General features: G+C 45.8%; 2 protein-coding genes across 5 annotated transcripts; both read right to left on the reverse strand.

The window, feature by feature from the left end:
- Nucleotides 1-2,097: 2,097 nt before the first annotated feature.
- On the reverse strand, nucleotides 2,098-8,179 carry LOC133905269 (uncharacterized). 4 transcript variants are annotated; one of them, XM_062347014.1, is made up of 7 exons: nucleotides 7,528-8,179; nucleotides 6,896-7,045; nucleotides 6,605-6,656; nucleotides 6,158-6,298; nucleotides 4,701-4,927; nucleotides 3,850-4,558; nucleotides 2,098-3,744 (listed from the first exon to the last, which is right to left on the reverse strand). In XM_062347014.1, the coding sequence occupies exons 5-7, from the start codon at nucleotides 4,923-4,925 to the stop codon at nucleotides 2,333-2,335; spliced, it is 2,346 nt and encodes a 781-aa protein (XP_062202998.1). In that variant the 5' UTR covers nucleotides 4,926-4,927; nucleotides 6,158-6,298; nucleotides 6,605-6,656; nucleotides 6,896-7,045; nucleotides 7,528-8,179; the 3' UTR covers nucleotides 2,098-2,332. The 4 variants fall into 4 exon arrangements, with proteins under 4 accessions (XP_062202998.1, XP_062202997.1, XP_062202999.1 ...); XM_062347013.1 differs by lacking the exon at nucleotides 6,605-6,656; XM_062347015.1 differs by lacking the exon at nucleotides 6,605-6,656 and having other exon boundaries at nucleotides 7,456-8,179.
- A 10,052-nt stretch (nucleotides 8,180-18,231) lies between these two features.
- Nucleotides 18,232-20,890, reverse strand: LOC133905475 (pentatricopeptide repeat-containing protein At3g29230). Its single transcript, XM_062347281.1, has one exon. The coding sequence runs from the start codon at nucleotides 20,752-20,754 to the stop codon at nucleotides 18,931-18,933; it is 1,824 nt and encodes a 607-aa protein (XP_062203265.1). The 5' UTR covers nucleotides 20,755-20,890; the 3' UTR covers nucleotides 18,232-18,930.
- Nucleotides 20,891-21,120: the final 230 nt, after the last annotated feature.

A 21,120-nucleotide genomic window follows, 5' to 3' on the forward strand; every position in this document is an offset into this window, starting at 1 on the left:
CAAGGTTCGCCTTTGTGGTGTTCTTGCTGGGAGACTCTTACCTCGGTCGCATAAGGACCGGTTCGCTGTGACATCTCACCTAGTATCCACTCGTACAACCACATGGCCTGTATGGGCAGGACTTGACCTAACCCCTCTGACTTAGTGCGGTACCCACCCGGAGGCCGGTAGTGGCAATGGGGACCAGGAGAAGACTTGGGTAGTGTGTAGCCCAAGGTTCGGCTGGTGATATTGTTAAGGCTAAGTCAAGCCTTGGGATTGCTAAGTGATCTTTCCCGTGATTCTTCTAAAGCCCCTGGTATCTTAGTGCCCCATGGGTGGATATTGTGGCTTCGTTGTGAGGTCGTTACGTCTCGTTATGACGGCTTCACCAGTTGCTAAGGTGGGAGCCTGTGCATATCTTGTGGGTAAAGTGTACAACCTCTGCAGAGTGTTAAACCTATCCAGATAGCCGTGTCCTCGGTCAAGGACATGCTATGGTTTGGTCACAATGATTAGTTTTTCAGCGTGAGTATCTCCTTGGTGTGTGAGTGGGCTGTGTGCCCGTGTTTTCGAAAAGAAGGATTTTGATTTTGTGCCCTAGGCCTCCTGGACTGTGTGTCCTCAGGCAAAAGACTTGTGGGAACTGGCGGGACGGATGTATCTCCCCCAGGGCCGTCAACCCCCATAAGCTCAACTTATGTATTTCTCCTTGGAAGTGTTTTTATTAAAAGTTAGTCTTTGCAAAATGAACCCTGCATCAATAAAACTAGCTTTTCGCAAAACCTAAAAGACTCTACAGCCTTATCCTTGATCTACCCTTAAGCATCTAATTTTCGTCGGAAGAGAAGGTGAAGATTAGAGAAGCCGGTTTCGTCTGCACTCAAGCTGCCTGTAGGGCTTGGGTCGCTTTTGTGTGTTTCCGCTGTATTTTAAGGGTTTGTTAATTTATGCCTTCAGGCTTCAGTTGTAATGAACTCTGTAATGTACTTTATTATCGTATTTATTCGATGTATGACTATGATATCTATTTTTGTTGGAGTTCGTGCGTACCAGCTACTGATCCAGGGACTAGTATGAGTTACACGAGGTGACCCCAAAGGATGGGTCCGACATAGCACAAACTCAACAACCATATGGGCAAATCTAAGTCCGGTGCAATTGGTAGTAAATCCACGTGCAAGTAGTTGTTTCATGTAAGATAACGCTACCTTGGGTCAAAAATATATGTAGTAGTCCTTTTTTTTACATGTGCAGTCAAATTTTCAGAACTAACAATTATTTTAAACACAAGTGTCAATTTTGCCCCAAGAAAATAATATTGCTAAATTAATCATAAAAAGTACTTCAATGACACTATTATTTATTAAACTTTGGTAACATGTGCTTAGAAAAGGTACTGGTCAAATGTCTGCATTATAGATTGTATCAATGCCCTAAATAATAAGTAAATTAGATCGGAGGATTATGCGGCTTTTTTTTGCCTTGACTTGAATTCTCTACCTCATTGAAAAGAATGAGAAATAATGAGAAAGTACAGAACTGAGATTTACTTACTGTTTTTCGAGCGAATTCAAAAGGGGGAGTGAAATCTGAAAAAACTGGTGACAGTCAGAATGGGCTTTGCTTACTTTCCAAGGTTTTGGCCCAACCAAAGCCCCAAAAGTCGTTTGCCCCTTAACAATTGTTTGGCAGGCCATCAAATATATTTTTATGTGGAAACACAGAAACATGGTAACCATAAGCTTTCGCCTGTATAAACAAAATGCTCATGTGCCTCGAAATAAAGAAAAAAAATCTCAAATGTGACAAGAATTTGAATATTAAAAAAAGGAATAGGAAACTGAAACATGCATTTATACCAATATGTTTAGCTCAACTACTTCATGGTCAAAACCAACGAGAGTACCAAGACTTCTCACCACCTCCAACAAACTGACGACATGTTTGGCTAAAAGTGCTTCAAATGATTACATGACATCACCAGTTAAAAAAAAAAGACTAAATCCTGCTGCTTATCCAACATGTGTATTACTATTCTCTGAACCTGGTATTACACTCTGATTGCTCAATAGCCAAATGCAATTACCGAAACCGAAATTCCAACATACAATGATAGAAAGGCCAACACTCCAGGTGCATTTCTTTCTAGAATTAGAGCTCATTTTAAAGCGATGTACAATGTTATGATCCAATGCAGGTTTCTGGAGCCAAATTAGTGCTGAGAAGCATTTACAATTTTGATTGATTACTTTTAACCTACAAGTCCCTGAATTTATCTCCAACTCCCTCACCAAAAAAAAAACACAGTTTCTGATCAATTCTCATAAGGTAAGACACCTAAAAACTTCTCTCAAGCTACACGCAATGAGGCATTGTTCGCTGGTGGGCATCTTGGCCTTCGACAGCGCCTGGTTGTCCTTCCCCACTTGGTTATCCCCAGCCCATCAGCGTCCAAGTCAGCAGGAACAAGTGGTGGTGGCACTGGTGGCGGGCTGACCTCAGCTTCCTCCATGGTGACAGCCACGCTTCTCGCCCGGCGCCTCCCCCTTGGTTGCCGCACATTACGGCCTCCCCGCTTTGCTGGGATCACTGGCTTTGACCTTCCAAGAGTATGAAGATCCTCTGACACCACGTGCTTTGGCAACGATGCGAGACCTGGCAGAACGCCCTTACGAAAGTTTTTCTTCTGAGGGCGTCCTCGCGCTTTGCCTCTCCGTGGTCTTGTGACAAGCAGTAATGCTGCAGAGCACTGCCCATCATTGCTGTTAACCTCCTGGGTTTTTGGTGTTGAATGGAACTCAAAACTTTTGGTTTCTTGCAACTTCAGTGTCAAAGCCTCAAAGTCATCATCACTGTCAATGTCAAACATTGTGTTCTCCTTCGATGTAGCTAGGTCGGCGAACCAATGCAAAGTGTCAAGTTGAGGAGATCCTGGCTGAACGACATCATTACACATTCCCACCAGGCTCTCTGCTGCAGTTATGGCAAGAGAATCCCTTAAAGGATCATCAGGTTCGTGAGGAACAATGTCACCTTCTGATTCACGAATATCCATCTTTGGATCGTCCATGATCGGCAATGCTTCATTCAGGTCAATGAGATTCCTAATAGTTGTGTCAGCATTCTTGCTTTGGGGTTGCATTTCCATGTCAGCTTCATGTTTAATCAATGGTGCAATGCTTATGTCACAATGTAGAGTGGGTGAGCACCGAGAATCTTTTTCAGCAGCAGCACTGATGGGGAAGCCAGGGAATCTTGTGGGAGTTCTATCTTCTGAATATGATGTGGAACTGACCAAAGTCTGGGAATGGCCATTTGCACAACTCGATGGGACTTGTGACTTCATCAGGTTTACCAGTTTCTTTCTGACCCAAGAGATATCAACCACTGAATTCTCACTTTCCTGTTCCCAAGTGGCAGTGTTATCTGCTTGTGCATCGTTCAGATTTATATCCTTCAGGTACTCAGGGAGTGGGGGAAGCTTTTGATATTGTGGCTCTCCACGAATCTTTTGAAATGGTGAATCCATTAAGATACCATTGGAGAGAGCATTCTTAGCAATGGATGTTTCAACAGTACCATTACAACTCTTAGTCAAGTAATTTGTATAGTTGTGTTGCCACGGAGAATTCAGTGCATCACTGAAGAGAGGCGGTGAAAGGATTAAATGATTGAAGGATCTAGCACTGGACAAGTAATGCCCCATTGAGGAATCAGTACCACTTTGTTTGTGTTGTAACCATGCCATGCTGGCGTTTGGATCTGAAAAAGAAGAGTAAAATATGATTATAGAATTTGCCAGAAAGAACAGGTATATAAATCTTACCATCCTTTCTCTGTTTGAAAGAACAGGTATAGAAATCTTACCATCCTTTCTCTGTCTTGAATTGCTATGCTTTATTTCCTCGTTTGCACCAATGAAGCTTGAATCAGATACTTTACCAACACACTTTTCTCTTAAGTTGCCTTGCAAGCCTAGAAGGTTCAAGTTCACTCCCTGTGATACATGCTGGTTCTGAGAAGTAGAGATTCGCACACCAAGAAAATCTGTTATTTTCATATTAGATGACTCTTCGACTGGTTTATTCAATTTATCCATAGATGAGTCGTGTTGCAGCTGTATATCAGTGATCCAACTCTTCTGCACATGTGAAGACTCACTATTGCCAAGGTTAATAACACTTCCACCAAGAACAGAGCCATTAGTCCCTGGAAAACTTTTCAAAGGCTTCTCATCCAGGATCTCCACATCATCATCGGCATACACATCTGCCGGAAGCTGAAGGTCCAACATTTTCTTTCTCGGCCTAACATTATTATGCCACAAAGGAGCTACATTCACACTATACTGTGAACTACTTTCATTCATGAAATCTATGGATGATTGCTTAAGATCGTGTCCAGAAATAGGAGTTTCGATTTGCCAGACTCTTTGTACATCCCCAGATGGTGCATTTGATGCATAGGACCTTTGCTGTAATGTATCTGCATATCTAAGATAACCATTGAACTCCTCTCTTTGGAACTGTGCCATTAGGTCCTTCTGAATTTTGTACAGACGGTGAAGTTCGTACACCTATATAGACGCCAAATAGTAAAGAAAATGAGACAAGTATTGCAAATATAGGCAAGGAAAAGAAAGCCAACACCAACACTAAAAGGAATGCTTTCTTTCTCTACATAAAAAATATAGAGCCCATGGTTTCAACAAAATTTACCTGTTTCCGAAATGTAGCTTCATGTACAAGCATTGTCCGCTTTAGCATTTCCTTGTTATAATGTACAGATCCATTTGCAGATATTATTGTGAACCTGTCACTACGATGCCCACTTGGTTTGCTCTCCACGTGGTAACGCAGCACATTGCAGTTTGAGTTTACACTAGAATCTGCCATGTCAAAGTATCCTGGAGAAAAGATCTTAGCCTCAACTTTTGTTCCCATTCCTGACAAGTATTGACAGAGATTCCAGGTTATCAAGAGATCATTCACATTTACCATACTTCTGCTCAGAGCATTCAGAGAGTTTTGTGGACTATGGAATAATGCCCGATATCATACATATGATTTCATACTCATACTAAATCATTGCAATTAATGAATCCAGCCATCCCCAACCCTGAACTGTCCAAACCAATCTCATGCACAGGTCTAAGTGGGCCAAAACAAACACACTGTGATGATCCTTTTTATCTTTTGGAGAGGATCACAACAAGTCAGTACAAATTTGTCCATATGTGCAGCCTTTCATTTTGGATTTCACTCGGGAAACAAATGAGAAAAGGGAAAAGGCTGAAATGGTCAAACGGAGAATCCTATCATACAAAGCCGACCCTACAAGTAATGGCATACTGTAGTAATGCAGTCTTTGCATGGGGCAAGAAGTTACGGAAGTCCTTTCAGTCACTAGAACTCGTCAGCTAATTGTAAATAAGCACTATTTTCCAAAAAGAATACCACACACTTATAGATTAATCTCGTCGACTGATAAAAGATAAACTCATAAACACTATTCTCTGAGTGTTTTCTAGCTCAAATGGTACTGGTCTAGAAAAGATCTGATCTACTTAACACACCATATTCCATCAATATCAGGAACATGTAAATAGAGCAACAACAGCCTTTAAAGTTCATCTATCAACTAACAGTTATTTCAGGCATAATCACAAACACCATATACACTTTAACACCGGGACCTGAATAACCAACAGTATAAAATATCATTGACTGAATGTGTAGCATCAACAGGTATGCCTGTACTCTACACTGAATTTTGCAGTGTCAAGACCCTGGTTGTTGTTTTCTGCTAAGTATTGATTATGATCCAATATTATAATTCCTTACTAAATGACTGGCATATCAAATTATAAGCTTCCTTCAAGCCAGATATGGGGAAAACAACACGTGTTTTCCTTGAGCAAAAGAGGGTACCAACGGCCCAGCAGTTACTCAAACAGTATTTAAGTGAACCTCTTCAGACTTCAGCCGCATCTTCAGAATACAAATACAGATGTTTTTTTAAGAAATAAGAATATACGAATACAGATGTTTGAGTTTGCTAGTATCACTAATTTTGTAATGACGAATTCCATAATAGGCATCCATCCAGATAATTACGCAAGAACTGAAACAAGCATTATGTTTAGGAGACTAGTGTGAAGATATCTCCTACTTACAAAGTGGTCAGATGTGAAACAATGCTGGATGGAAGAATCTGCAGACCAAGTCTCTGTAGTTCCAAGAACAAACGGATTGTTCAGCCGGTTTATTCAGCTATTGCTCCTTTTGCAGCCAAGGAAAATGCACCTGAAGGAGACCTGCAAATTGGCAATCGCAGCAGGTAAGCAGACCAAAAAAAAAAAAACAAGGGTCCTATTTTTGTTTTCTGCAAACTCTGACTATGAGCCATATCACAATTTCTTATAATTGCAATGAGTTAAGCAAGAAAACAAGAATCAACCGAAAATGAGGTTAGCTGGGAAATAAATCAGTGCCAGCGGTCTAATCCATGGAAGAAAATTTGCAGGATAAAAAAAAAACTCAACCAACCTAAGAGGAACTAGGTGGCATTGCATATATAAGAAGAAATATGCACCCAAATTCGAGTTTAAGAGGACTCGAACCTAGATGGTAGGGGTGTACACTCACACCTCCCACCAACTGAGAGCTCAGTTCCTGAAAAATGCAGGATAGAAGGGCAGCTAGTCCAAAGTGAATGAAATAGCACACAAATGAAGCCCTCGGACCACGTCACAAGAAGCGCATATAGAAAACATCACTTATTTCAGATGCAAGGCTGCCTTTTTTTACAAACACCTAAGTAATTCTGATCAACAAGTAAAACAATGTCTAAAGAAAAAAAGGTAAATCAAGCATTAGTTTATAAAATCACAACAACAAAATCTCCTACTTACGAAGTGCTCGGATGTAAAACAACGGTGGATAGATTTTGCAAGCCGGGCCTCTATATTGCTCCCAAGAAACTGAGTTATGAATGCCAACTGTTTCAGTTCATCTTTATCATCAGCAGAAGAAAAGCCCAGGTTGCGTTACCAAGAGGAGACCTGTAATTTGGCATTTGCAGCACGTAAGGACATGGTGCGAGAAAAAAAAGGAAAAGGGAAATAAATGCAAAATTGAAGACAGTATCACAAACTGCAGGAGATCGTGGAGGAAGAAGGATTCCGAACATTAAAGTGCTCAAAAACATCAGAGCTTTCCAAAACAATTCTTAAAATCACATCACAAGCACACTGCGAGAATAATCAAACAGAAACCAAATCCAAGAAACAAGGGGGCAAGGCAGGATTAGCAAGAAAAGAACATCAGAACGATCAAAGTGCCTCCTTTCTGCCAATGTCCAACCAAAACCAAGAAAAGGAAAAGGAGAAGATTTTTTTTTGCGGAAACAAAATCTTGGCATAAGAACGCGTGACCCGGAGAGAAGGGAAACATCCAAGAACAAGCCTCCGACCTCCTCCACTAAAACAATGGCGACCGAGGCAGAAAGAAGCGGCCAAGAACAGGAGAGAATTTTTCAGCTCACCAAGTCACAAGGCCACCGGCAGCCTTGGAACCACCATGATCCAACGAAAGATTCCACCTTTCCCCACTTCCTCAAACAAGGAGACAAGGCCAACCAAACAAACAGCGACGCTTATAAACAATACTAGTTTATCTCCATCCACATGGACAAAAATATAATCCTTCCTCACTAGGCCATGCAAGGAAGGGAGGAGAGACCCAGATGCAGACCAGGGACTACTAGAATGGCAGGCAGAGGAAGATAAGGGGAAAATCTCTCATTCTTTCTTTCGTCTTCCTTCTCAGCTTCTCCTATCTCTATCAGAGAAGAGGAGGACTGGAGGGAAAAAAGAGCTTCTCGAAGAACAGGAAAAGTTTGTCAACTTCTGGTCTTCTTATTCTCCGCCTCCTCCTGTACTGTTCTCACTGCTCTTGTTTTCTTGGTTTTCTTCGGCCGGTTTGGGGTGGTCTGGTGGATAGGAGAAGGCATTAAACTTCATCACTTTGCATTGAGTTTTGAGGGAAAAGCCATAAATTAGGGGCTTCTCTGTGCCTTTCCCATTCCTCTCTTTTTTTTTCCAGCGTGAGTTCAGCCTTTTGGACAATCAGACCTGGGAGATTCTCTTCCCCTCTCTCTCTCATACCTTTCTCTCTCCTCCTCCTGCCTCTGCAATGTCTGCATTTGGAGTATAAAGAAAGGAAAGGAAGAAAGATCATAAATGTAGCTCCCCTGATAGATGCACACACCAAACCTGCAAACCACAACAGCACAATTCTTGTCCCTAGCTGACAGGTGACAAATGCACAACTAATCAGATGATATTTTCAATCACTTTGTGAATATTGTTAGTATACAGTTGAAAGTGATGCATCATCTTGTAGATACAGACATATCAATTGCTTTTTCTTTAATCTTGGATTAGGATTTATGAGGAATATATGTAATACATAAAAAATCTGGAACACGAATCAAAGGCAGGTCACTGTTACAAATAAATCTTGTGCATCTATTCTCTCCTACCTTTAGTTATTAGAAGAACACGGTGTTGGTAATCGAAGTATCAAACTAAGTGAAGCCTTCGGCCAGAGAGAAGGAGCTGAAGATGGCGAGATGTAACATGTGCTTATGGGAAGATGAGTAAATTAATTGTTCTTTGTTCTATTAGTTACAGTGTCGATCGATTTATAACCCGTACTCAACTACTCCGTGCCATAATTTATAGCGTTACCCCTCTAACTGCCACATTCTCGGTATATTCGGGAGCATTTTGGTACCACCGAGTACATTTGCTCATTTACAATTATACCTCAGACAGCTGCATGGGCTCTCAGGGCACCTTCGACCAACCTCGGTGCTGTGTCCCGAGTCACCCTTCGGTCTCCGCCTGAAGTCCCGCTAGAGGCTTCGCCTACACTGATATTTGGCGCCGCGGGTCAACCTTTGGTCTCCATATGAAGGTCCGCCAGAGGCTTCACCTGTACTCCTAGAAACATAACTGTATTATTCATCATTGAACAGCCACTAGTAAACTTCACCTCAGGATCCGAAGGGGCGCGTAAGATCATTTCCCAACAGTAGCCCCTTACAGATAAGGTTTATCTTCGATGGGCCGAACCTGTGAATCAAATAATATAGCTGAACGTCGTCCCCTTCGGCCCGTCGAAGACCTCTGGGGGCTCATTTTACCTTTTAGCAGATAGCCGCCGCATGCTCATCATCCTTTTTATTTTTTATTATTTTTAACTAATTTTATATATGCGAGGTTATGACTATTATGACCCCAGACAAATATCAGGGCTCGATGACACTAGGTGTCTTCGTCTCAAGTTGAATCATCTTTTACGGCAACGGTTCAATTTCCAAAGCATCTCATTTCAACCAACGTTAACACTTTTTCACCGCTATAAAAGCGTTGCACCAGTTGCTTCAATTTTCACTGCTTGAATATGCTAAAGCTACAGCTCCCATACGAAGACCATCACGGTCACGCTTCTTCCCGAAGCCTAGTGTGGATGGCTCCGAGAGGCAAGACAAGTTGCCTGAATACCTACTGGATTGGGAAATCCAAGGTTGATGAAGAAGTCCTTGTTGGACTAGTGAAGGAGGGTTTGATAAGTGATGTTTCGAAAGTTAGGCTCCCGAAGGGCCAAGAGACTCCGGAGCCTGAAGATGACGAAGCCATTGTCTTCGTCGACTACTTCCAAGCAGGGCTTCGCTTTCCTTGCGATGAAATGGTGCCCAAGGTTCTGAAGCTTTTTGAAATCTACCTCCATCAGTTGACGCCGAACGACATCGTTCGGCTCGGCCTTTTCGCTTGGGAAGCACGTTTCAAAGGAATGAAAGCATCAGTCAGGGCCTTCGCCGCAGCCCACAGGCTCCATCATCAACCGAAGCCGGTTTTCGCTCGTAACGTGCAAAGTGAAGCCCACTATGGTTGCCTGAACTTCACTTATCATGCTGGCCTGGCCACGCCAGTCGTGGCATACAAAAACAAATGACCGAAGGATTGGACGCAATGGTGGTTCTACCATAAGGTGGACCGAGATGAGTTTCTCGTGTCCAAGTGCGAAGAGGTGAAGGGGAACCGCGCCCCCGATGTTCAGCTGAAGGCCTCCCAGAATGCAGCATTTGAGGCCTTTACCAGGTGCGCGAAGCATCTGACCACGCACGATCTCGTCAAAGAGTTCGTGGCATCCGAGGTGTGGCCCCTTAGCCGGGGTTGGATCATCCCGAAATTTGGTGACAAGGACCTGGAGGGACTCTGCCGTCCCTAGCTGGAGTTCTGAGGCTTCACAGGTATTCTCTTTTATCGTGTTGTTAACTGCACTTAGGTTATGTTATTTCCTTACATTGTTTACTTTGTGGCAGACTTGACGGTGACCGAAGTGGTGACTAAGGTCACCCTTCTTCTTGGGAAATTTACTTAGGGAGAAGCCCAACTCTACGCCAACTAGGAGCTTGGTCAGCGACTTAACCATATTTTCGAGTCACGGGGCCTTGCCTATAAAGACAGGCTGAAGGTGACTATGCTCTCTTCAAGTCAAGGCGAAGGAGAAGGCTCCCTGAATGCCAAGGCCAGCAGAGAGTCTACTGGTGGCAGCCAAAAGAAGTGGAAAATCGCCAACCCTTCGCCGCAAGCGGGTAAAAAGAAGAAGGCGCTTGCCTTGAAGAAAAGACCTCGCGAAATGGCCCTCGACATCTTGGGCGAGGAAATGACCCCCGAAGGGTCAATTGCCATTCGAGCTATGCCCCTTTGATAGGAGCCTCTGAAGAGCATGCAGGATCCTCCCTCCTCGCTGAAGCCCACCTTTTCTATGCATGTGGACCTTGCCACGCTAATTCTTAGCAACGAGGAGGATGAACTTTCTTATCCGCGCGCTACCACTGAGATAGTAGGGGGGGGGGAGGGAAGCTGAGGGGGGCAAAGGAGTAAAAATTGCCGAAGAAGCTGGAGCTGAATCAACCTCTTCCTCTTCATCTTCAAGCTCTTCGTCTAAGGACAGCTCGTCCGGAGGCCATAGGGCCACAGAGACTGAAGAGGAAAATACCTCGATGCCCCTAACGCACTATGGCGGAAAGGGGCTCAGCAGCTTTCTCAACACGAAGGCTATTGACGTTGAAGCCTTCAAAATTTCTTCATTTGAGCCAAGCTCGGGAGAAGTCAATGGCGCGAAGAAGACGTTGGTAGCTTCGTTCTCCCCGAGCTTGAGATTTCTCTGGCGTGAAAGCCTGCTGTTGAGCTCATAGACGCCTCTGACGTGGCCATTGCAAAAGTATTTCGCTTCACGACTTCAGCTTCTCTTTGCTTACTCGTTCTGACGCCTACGACCTATTGCAGGCTATGCTCATTTCACGCGTGCAGCACAAGCAAGCAAAGCACTCCGAGGCCCGCGCGAAGAATGCAGAGGCACAAAGGGCCCTATTTTAGGCCCGGGCGGAGAAGGCCGAGGCTCAAAAAAGGGAGTTCGCGTGACGAGCGAGGATGCAGAACTGCACTTGCAGTAGCTTGGAAAAGAAGTAAGCTCCCTTCACTCAGGCAAATAGAGCGCGGAAGAAGAGATCACCTATCTTCGCCAGAATCTAATGGCGTCTGAAGCTCAGGTTTCAGAGCTGCAAGCCCTCTACATCGCAGAAAAAGCTAAAATGCAGCGGCTGCACGAAGAGCTGGACAAGGTGAAGGCGCTATCCGATGACGCCCTTACTGTGCTAGGAGAACTAGAGCCGAAGGCCGTTGCAACCTGTGAAGCAATTAGCAACACCTTTGATGGAATCGGTGCTTCGGCCACTCCTCCAACTCTTGACCTTGTCGGGCTGGGTGGACTTATTGGATGGATCTGCGAAACTAGCGGTAGCCTTTTGCCCGTGGCCTAGCTATACGGCAACTTCTGCGCCATGGTCTAGCCAGGAGTTTAGTCCAGTCAATTGAGATGACTGGTTGCAACCATCATGCTGTACTCCAAAAAATAACCTTCTTCTATCCTTCGGATATGGCCACGTCGGCTGTGTAGAGAGCATCAAAGGCCACTACGCGAGTATTCACCACCAACTATTGGTGTAAGCATGGCCGCAAGCTCTCCCTCCGGGAGGCAGAAATCAACCGCCAACGAGTACTTTTTTTTTGTTTTTGAGATTTTACCACATGCATATTCATGGACGCTTTGTTTTGCAGGCAAAATCGAAAGATGATCCTTCCTCCAAAGCGACGACCAAGGCGGTCGAAGAGAAAGAGGTGTGAAGAATGCACGAAGTGTTGTTTTTGGGTTTTGAATGTTTGGTTAGCAATCAAAACATATTGTAATATATACGCTTTTATTTATTGACAATTGTTTTGACTGCCTTCGCTCCCTGCGCAGGTCCTCGCTTTGGACACTACACAGGTAGCCGAGGATGCTGTTCTCATCACTGTGATGCAGGACAATTTTTTTATGCCTTGGTCTTGCTGGGACTCCTTCCACCGTCGTCACCCGGCTATTGATTTCGGGAGGTACTGGAGAGCGAAGCGCAGGTCCTATGACGTAAGGAATGCTGACTCCAAAGCGTTCTGGAAGTCATTTAGCCCTTTGGTTTTAGAGACCCGAAGGGCTGAGCGCGAGGCCCACATGATTGCGCGCGGAGACTTTCAGCCTCCAGCCTCCGCATATGTTCGTTGATCCGAAGCCTGAGCCGGAAGACGATAATCATGAATCTCTACCTCGTTAGTTTCAATTTTGCTATCGCCAAGGGCCTTCGCAAATAGTGTGACATGACAAAGGCATGAGCGCCTTGGCTACATCTTTGTCTACAACTTCATCTAATTATATCGGATCACCCTTGGATTGAACGATGCCTTTCCATACCAGCCAAGGCATAGCCTTTTAATTTGGCTTTAGTCATTGGTATAAAAGATTTTGTAGATCCTGACATTGATAAATTTGTTGAATAAAGTCGTTATCGATGGTCTTTCATCGATTAGGACCTTCGGCTGTATCGCGTTCGAAACGTGACCCGGAAAATGCCGCCCTCTGACTTTCATGCCGTAGGGACCTTCAGCAGAACCGTAAGAGAAGCGCCAAGTGGAAAACACCGCCCCCCAACTTTTAAGCTGTAGGGACCTTCGGCAGAACCGTAAATGCGATTGCGCAATTTACGGGGATGGTTATCCAAGCTTTGACTTTTATTTCGCTGAATTTTCGCATTTTGTACGTTGTCCGTGTTTCGGAATTAACGTTAGGTATTTTGTGCCTTCAGTGCAGGGCAGGCTTTGTTAGCCCCCGAGGGCCGCGCAACCTTCTTTCAAAGCCGAGCAGCACTTTGGCTTTTTATTTTTTCTCCCGGAGGTACGTTTTTCCTTCGGTGCGGGAGCAAGCACACTTAGCCCCTGACTTTTAGTCAAGTCGAGAGGTGCGCCACCTTCTTTTAGGTTGAGTAGCACTTCGGCTTTTTATTTTTTCTCCCAAAGGTACATTTTGCCTTCGGTGTGGGGGCAGGCACTCTTAGCCCCCGACTTTTAGTCGAGAGGTGTGCCGTCTTCTTTTAGGTCGAGCAGCACTTCAACTTTTTATTTTTTTTTCTCACGAAGGTACGTTTTGCGCTCGGTGCGGGGGCAGGTACTCTTAGCCCCTGATTTTTAGTCGAGAGGTGCGCCATCTTCTTTTAGGTCGATCAGAACTTTGGCTTTTTTTTTTCTCCCGAATGTACGTTTTGCCTTCGGTGCGAGCGCAGGCACTCTTAGCCCCCGACTTTTAGTCAAGAGGTGCGCCGCCTTCTTTTAGGTCGAGCAGCACTTTGGCTTTTTATTTTTTCTCCTGAAGGTATGTTTTCCCTTCGGTGCGGGAGCAGGCACTCTTAGCCCCCGACTTTTAGTCGAGAGGTGGATTGTCTTCTTTTAGGTCGAGCAGCACTTCGGGTCTCCTTTTTTTTTAGCATTACACAAATTCATGTAACTGAATCATAATCACCTTGCCTTGTGGGCGAAGACGCTGCAAAAAGAGATGCTTTAAAATATGGACAACTTTGAAGCAAGTGATAAGCTTCGTACTTTGCTGCGGGTTTACGCCCCGTCTAAAGTCGAAAGGTAAGATGTCTTTCTTTGACATTCCATACCTTGACTTTTATGGCGAGTTTTTGGCTCACCCTTTGTCGATTGGTGTGCTTCCTTCTTGTGAAGGTTTGCAACACTTCGACGATGAATTATGCATAATTTTGTCAAAAGTACACGCTTTTTTATATGGGGGTGATTCCATTTATATCATAGTTTTTACAAAGGTTATTGCCTCGTTAAAAACCTCATGCCCTGACGAAGGGTTCCTCCTGTGAGGAAAAGAGTACAACAATTGTACACTATTTTGGTTGAACTGCAGAAAAGAAAATTACATAAATGCTACCCTGATACGTGTACCTCGACCGCCAATGCGAGGACATCTTCTATGGTTACTACACATAAAACTTGCGAAGGTTATCAGCATTCTAAGTGTGCGAAATCTCTTCCCCTTTGACAGTGGCCAGGTGATAAGACCCGGGCTTAACGACCTCTTCACCAAAAAAGGTCCATCCCACTTACTTTGTAGTTTTCCCATGGCCGAAGTATTGGTGAGCCTCCGAAGTACCAAGTATCTAGGAGCGAACTCCTTCGGGGACACTTTCTTGTCTCTTCATTTCCTAGAGCCTGTTTGGTAGAGCTCTCTTTGATTCAAATTCTCTACGGAGAGTGATTCTCTGGAGGAAGTGATTTTGTGGCTGAAAGTGATTCTTTAGAATAAACTATATGAAGGAAGTGATTCTGTGCGGGAAGTGAATCAGGGTAAGCGACTTTTTTCAGCTTCCCAGCTTCTAGTTCATTTCAGAGAATCACTCCGACGGATTCCACTCAGGGAGTTAAAAGCTAAAACCTGTTGTTTGGTAGAGCTCCCCCAGATTCTAGCCGGGAAGCTGCTCTGGGAGCTCTGCCAAACAGGTCCCTAGTTTCCTCCTGGTATCTAGTCAAGTTTTTTATGGCATGCATTCTCACTTCCTCCAGTGCATCTTTCGATACAGATTCTTCGTTCTGGACTGATTCAGCCGTGACTCTAAATGATTTGTTTCTACATTCCTTCGGAGTCATCGCCTCTTCGCAGAAGAGCAAACAAAATGGCGTGAACCCTGTTGGTCTTGTTACTGTTGTTCTCACAGACCACTAGACCTTCGGCAGCTCTTCCACCCACTTTCCATTTGATTGAGCGTAATGGATTTGATTCCTAGACCTTTGCAGAATTTTGTGAATCCTTCGCTGTCAAACTGTGTGCCATTATCAATGGTCACCTTGCGAGGAACGCCGAAGTGACAGACAATACTTTTGATGTTATGTTCACCAGCGGCATTGCCTCTACCCATTTCGAGATGTACCCAACTGCGACAACAGCGTAACGCAAGTTTCCCAGTGCGACTGGTAACTGTCCGATAATGTCGATTCCCCACCGTATTAATGGCTAGACTTGTGGTATGAGTTGCGTCTTTGTTGAAGGCCTATTTGAACCCTTGGCCAAGTATTGGCACTTCACACAGCTTCAGACTATGTGCTCTGCATCAGAGATAGTCTTTGGCCAAAAGAATCCTTGCCTGTATACTTTCTTGATGAGTGCTCGAGTGCCAATGTGTGAGTCACACAGTCCTCATGTATTTCTCAGAGCAAGTTTTGACCCTCTGCTTGGGATATGCATCGAAGCATTGGTGCACAAACTCCCATCTTATACAATTCGGATCCCACAATTTTGTAGTTTCTGGCCCGTTGCGCCATGCGCTTATCCTCAACATTATATTCAGGCTCATAGTAACCGCGAAGGTATGCCATTATAGGGGATTGCCTATCTTCTCTTTCAATTATAGTCATCGATCATGACGCCTGCAAAGGGGCCTCGACTGCTGGCACCTTCACCTTCTGATAAAACACATCTGGCGGTATCACCATATTTTGTGCCACAGCCTTTGCGAGGTCGTCAGCCTCGAAGTTGTAATTCCTTGATATGCTCTTGACTATGAACCCCAGGATATGCTTTTCCATGCTTCGCACTTCTGCCATGTACTTAACCAGTTCTGGCTTCTTCGCCTGAAATGTCTTTTCAATTTGGCTTGCGACCACCCTGGAGTCTGTCTTAACTAGGACCCTTCGGGCGCCCAACGCTCGTGCCTTACGAAGCCCAAGGAGAACTGCTTCGTACTCTGCAATATTGTTTGTCGATCGAAAATCGAGTCTGGCGGCGTATCGCAACTTCACTCCCGAAGGTGAATATACTGTCACCGCCGCGCCAGCACATGTAGCCCCCCATACTCCATCACAATACACGATCCAAACTGGGTCTAATGGTGCCTTATCTGCAGCTTCAGCCAGCGGCGTCCAGTCTGCCACGAACTCCGATAATGCTTGAGACTTTTATCGCTGTTCTTGCAACAAAAGCTATCATAAATGGTGCAATCTCTGCAGCCCATTTTGCAATCCTCCCTATAGCTTCACGGTTTTCAAACATGTCGCAAAGGGGTAAAGAGGTGGGCACTGTTATCTTCACGACGTTATTACTAGCGCATAGGCCATCTTCTCCATTTCGAAGTAATACCTCTTCGGCCCTGCCAAAGCCTCCGGTACATAGTATACTAGAAATTGCTGAAATTTGTCACCTTCTTGCCTTTCTTGCACAAGTACGGCACTTCCTGCCGAAGGAGATGCTGCTATGTACAGCAACAACTCAGCCTCGGGATCGGGACTGGACAAGGCCGTGAGCATCATCATATACTTCTTCAACTCATCGAAGGCTTCCTGCTACTTCGCGCCCCATTTGAAAGGGTCAAATCCTTTTAGCGTTTTGAAGAAAGGTAGGCTTCGCTCGGCTGATTTTGCGATGAATCGGTTCAGAGCTGCCAATCTCCCTGCTAGGCGTTGTGCTTGTTTCTTGCTCTGGGGAGGTCTCATGTCAATTATTGCTTGAATATTTTGAGGATCTACCTCGGTGCCCCTTCGTGAGACCAAGAAGCACAGTAATCTTCCTGATCGCATACCAAACGCACATTTTTCTAGGTTTAGCTTTAGACCTGCACTTCGCAGGTTTTCAAAAGTTTCTTGGAGGTCATCGAGGTGTGTGTCTTCTCTAATGCTTTTGACCACTATGTCATCAACGTATGCCGAGACATTTCAGCACTATCTGTACCAACCTGACAAAGGTGGCACCAGCATTCCAAAGGTCGAAGGCTATTCTTACGAAACAATATATACCTAAGGAGGTTCTAAAACTTGTTTTCTCCTTGTCCTCCTTGGCCATCCAAACCTGGTGGTACCCATAATATGCATCCAAGAAACTTAACATTTCACAGCCCGCAGCGGAGTCCACCAACTGATCAATTCGTGGCAGCGGAAAGTCATCCTTCGGACAAGCTCTGTTCAGGTCTATGAAATCTACACACATCCTCTACTTGCCATTACTTTTCTTAACTAGCACCGGGTTGGCCAGCCACTCAGAATGCAACACTTTGCGCACCACTCTGGTGTCAAGCAACTTTTGCACCTCAGCCTTCGCTGCCTCTTCCCTCTCCTTTGAAGCCTTCCGAAGCTTCTGCTTCTTAGGCTTTGCCTTGGGGTCTACATTTAGAGTATGTTGAATGATATCTCTGCTGACTCCTTGCAAATCCTTCGGAGACCAGACGAAGATATCTTCGTTGTTGCGGAGGAACAATATCAATCTTTGCTCAGCTTCCTCTATGATTTCTACCCCAATAACAACTTTTTTATCTGGCCTGTCTCGACACAGTAGTACTTTCTTGGTCTGGCCTTGTGGTCTAGCCTTCGCCATTGTCTGCTCCTGCAGTTGCTCTTCGTGTTCTTCAGGATTTACCAAAGGTCCAACCACTACATGGATATTTCGCGGGCCCGGAGTATTTCCCACTTCAATTCTACGTGCCACTTGTTGACATCCAAACACTGTTATGACACCTTCGGGACCAGGCATCTTCATGCACAAATATGCATGGTGCTGTATTGCTTCGAATGTATTTAGGACTCCTCATCCAAAAATTGCATTATAGTGATTGTTGATGTCAACCACATCGAAGGTGATGTCCTTCGTTCGAAAGTTTGATCCTTCGTCAAATGACACCGGGATTGCTATCTTTCCCAAGGCGTTGATTGTTTTTCTCCGACTCAAAGATGCCTACTACAAGCTAATGGTTATCTCAGATGTTTGCAAAAGGAATACCGTGTTGCACGCTTAACATAAACAGCACAGAAACCTGAAATGTGCTTCTATATATTCTTAGCAGCGGACCAACAAATCACAAGACCAAGCAAACAGTGAAATGCAGAGCGTTTGATTTCATTCCAAATACATTTCCAGATGCATGTATTAAAACCTACTGAAAAAGAATCTGTACCCTCTCATCATACATAAGTTACAAAGATGATGCATGTAAAAATATGGAGCCAACAACAGCCAAAAACCCATAACCGATTCATCTTAACAAAATCACTATGCTGTTACAATGTAAAGAGAAAATTGGCTGTGATCTACGGTCTTATCACCTTTATTCTATGTATTTTGAGAAGACCCTAATTATGAATCGTCTATAGATCAAATGAAGCATTGAAAGTACTGGGCTATCAACTGTTTGACCAACCTATCACTGCATTGCCAGTATTTTGACAGTCCCTCCCGTCACCAGCTTTCGTCACCGTAGCAAATTAACAGAGCAAAGCTGATGGCAGAGGTGCAGATGCTGAGAAATGGTTGAACACATCTCTGGTCATTCAGGTTCATTATGGAAACTTCTGTACCATGTCGCAGCATCTTCTTGATTGCAGGCAGTGCCATAGTTTCACTGGAGTTAGTGCTTCCTTTCTTCAGATTACATGACTTGCAATGCAAATCACCTTGTGGAGCATTCCACGTTTGCAATGTAATCACAAGCATGCCCTTGGCATATGACTCATTACACAAGCAGCTCATGGCCTGCTGGAACGCAGCCAACATGCTTAACATGCGAACTCAGCCTATCAACCATCTCGGATATCTGATCTGACTCTGGGTGCTTTCTGTCCCCAACTGTGAACTCATGGAACGCCTCATCCAGTTCTATCGAACTAGACCCTGCTGTTTTCTGAGACCCTGTTCCTTTCATCTGCACCCTCACCTTCGCCATATCGCTCCACTGCCCAGCCTCTGCGTAGATGTTTGAAAGGACAGCATAGTTCCCTGCATTTGAGGGCTGCAGCTTGCTCAGCTTGTTCACTGCCAGTTCTGCATACTCCACGTTCTTGTGCAGTCGGCATGCACTGAGAAGGGACCCCCATATGACCCCATTAGGCTCCCAAGGCATGCTTTTAATCAGGTCAACGGCCTCCTTGATGAGCCCTCCTCGGCCAAGAAGGTCGACCATGCAACCATAATGCTCTATTTGGGGCATGATACCGTAGTCCGTCACCATGCTAGAGAAGTATCGGCGCCCTTCTTCCGCAAGCCCCATGTGTGTGCAAGCGCTGAGAACGTTGATCAGCGTCACCGCATCAGGGCGGAACCCTTGCTGCTTCATTTGAGCAAACAGATCCAGCGCCTTGTCTCCATGCCCATGCATTGCAAAACCTCCAATTATGGTGTTCCATGACACCGAATCCTTTTCGACTATCTCAGTGTCAAAGATGTAATCGGCCCGGTTAACACACCCACACTTGCAAAACATGTCCATCAGGGCATTGCATACAAGGGTTGATCTCCCCAGCTTCCTTTGCCGCACATGCCGGTGAATCCTCTTCCCAAGGGCAAGTGAGCCAGACTCAGCGCATGCAGCCAGGATACTCACAATCGCAGCTACATCAAGTTCCACAGTAGCCTCTTTCATCTGAGTAAACAACCTGCCTGCCTCCTCGACAAGCCCCTTCTGCGCGCATGCTGACACCATTATAGTCCATGTCACCAAGTTCTTGGTCGGCATCTTATCGAAGATCACCCGTGCCATCTCCATGTCTCCCTTCTTACAATAGGCCGACACCATCGTTGACCACGACACAACATTCCTCTCCGGCATGCGCTGGAATAGCTCAAATGCTTCCTCTGCTTCCCCAGCCTTAGCGTGCCCATCCAGCATTGTGTTCCAGCTCACCGTGTCCCTCTCTGGCATCTCGTCGAACATCCGCCTCGCGCCAGCTACCTCACCATGCCGCACCATCGCGGCCATGGCCGTGTTCCAGGACACGACGTCCCGTGTTGGCATTTCGTCGAACACCTTCCCGGCTTCCGCGAACCCACCGTTCTTGGAGTAGGCGTCGATGAGCGCGTTCCCGACGAAGGTGTCATCGGCGGCCCCGTGTTTTACGACGTGCGAGTGCGCCGCGCGGATGGGCGCGACACCGGCGGCGGCCAGCGCCTTGATGAGGAAGGAGTAGGTGAAGGTGTCCCGCTGAGGCATGGCGGCGAAGGCGGCGAGCGCGGCGTGCGGAAGGGAGTTCAGCGCGTAGGCTCGGAGGAGAGTGTTGGCGAGGAAGGTGGTGGCGTGCGGGTTGGGTAGCGCGGCGAAGACGCGGCGGCATGCGGGGACGCGGCGGAGGAGTGCGTAGGAGCCGATGAGCTTGGAGGCCGCGAGCGGGTCGCGATGGAGCCCCTGCTTGAGGAGCTGTGCGTGGAGCTCCTGCACGTGGCGGAGGCACGGGAGGCCGTGCGGGAGCGAGGCCAGGTGCTGCTCCAGGCCCCGGCGGTGCGACGGCGCGCCGCCCCACCGAGGTGCTGGGCGCAGCACGGCGGCGGCGGCGGCGGCAGACATGGGAGCTCGATGACGCGGTGGCTCCACCGTGGTGGTCGCTGGAGAGGACAGAGGAGGTGGTGGGTGGTCGTCGTCGCGGCCGGCGAGGGGAGGGAGGGAAGCTCTGCTCGGTTCGGACAAGGAGGTCGTAGGATGTGGCCTGGGTAGCTGACATGTGGACCCTAGGCAAAACTAAACGGGGATGCGATGAGCCTGCCTGAGTTTGGGCCGGGCCCACACGGCGTACGGGATGGGCTGGACAAAGATCTAGTAAGTAAATTTTATAGCATTTTATTCTATAAAAGATCTTTTCTTTAATGATGATACGTATTCACTTTTTCTTATTTTTAGCTCAGTTATTAAATTATGAGATGGATAATATTGATG

Source organism: Phragmites australis, chromosome 22 (assembly GCF_958298935.1).
Source record: "Phragmites australis chromosome 22, lpPhrAust1.1, whole genome shotgun sequence".
NCBI classification, from domain to species: Eukaryota; Viridiplantae; Streptophyta; class Magnoliopsida; order Poales; family Poaceae; genus Phragmites; species Phragmites australis.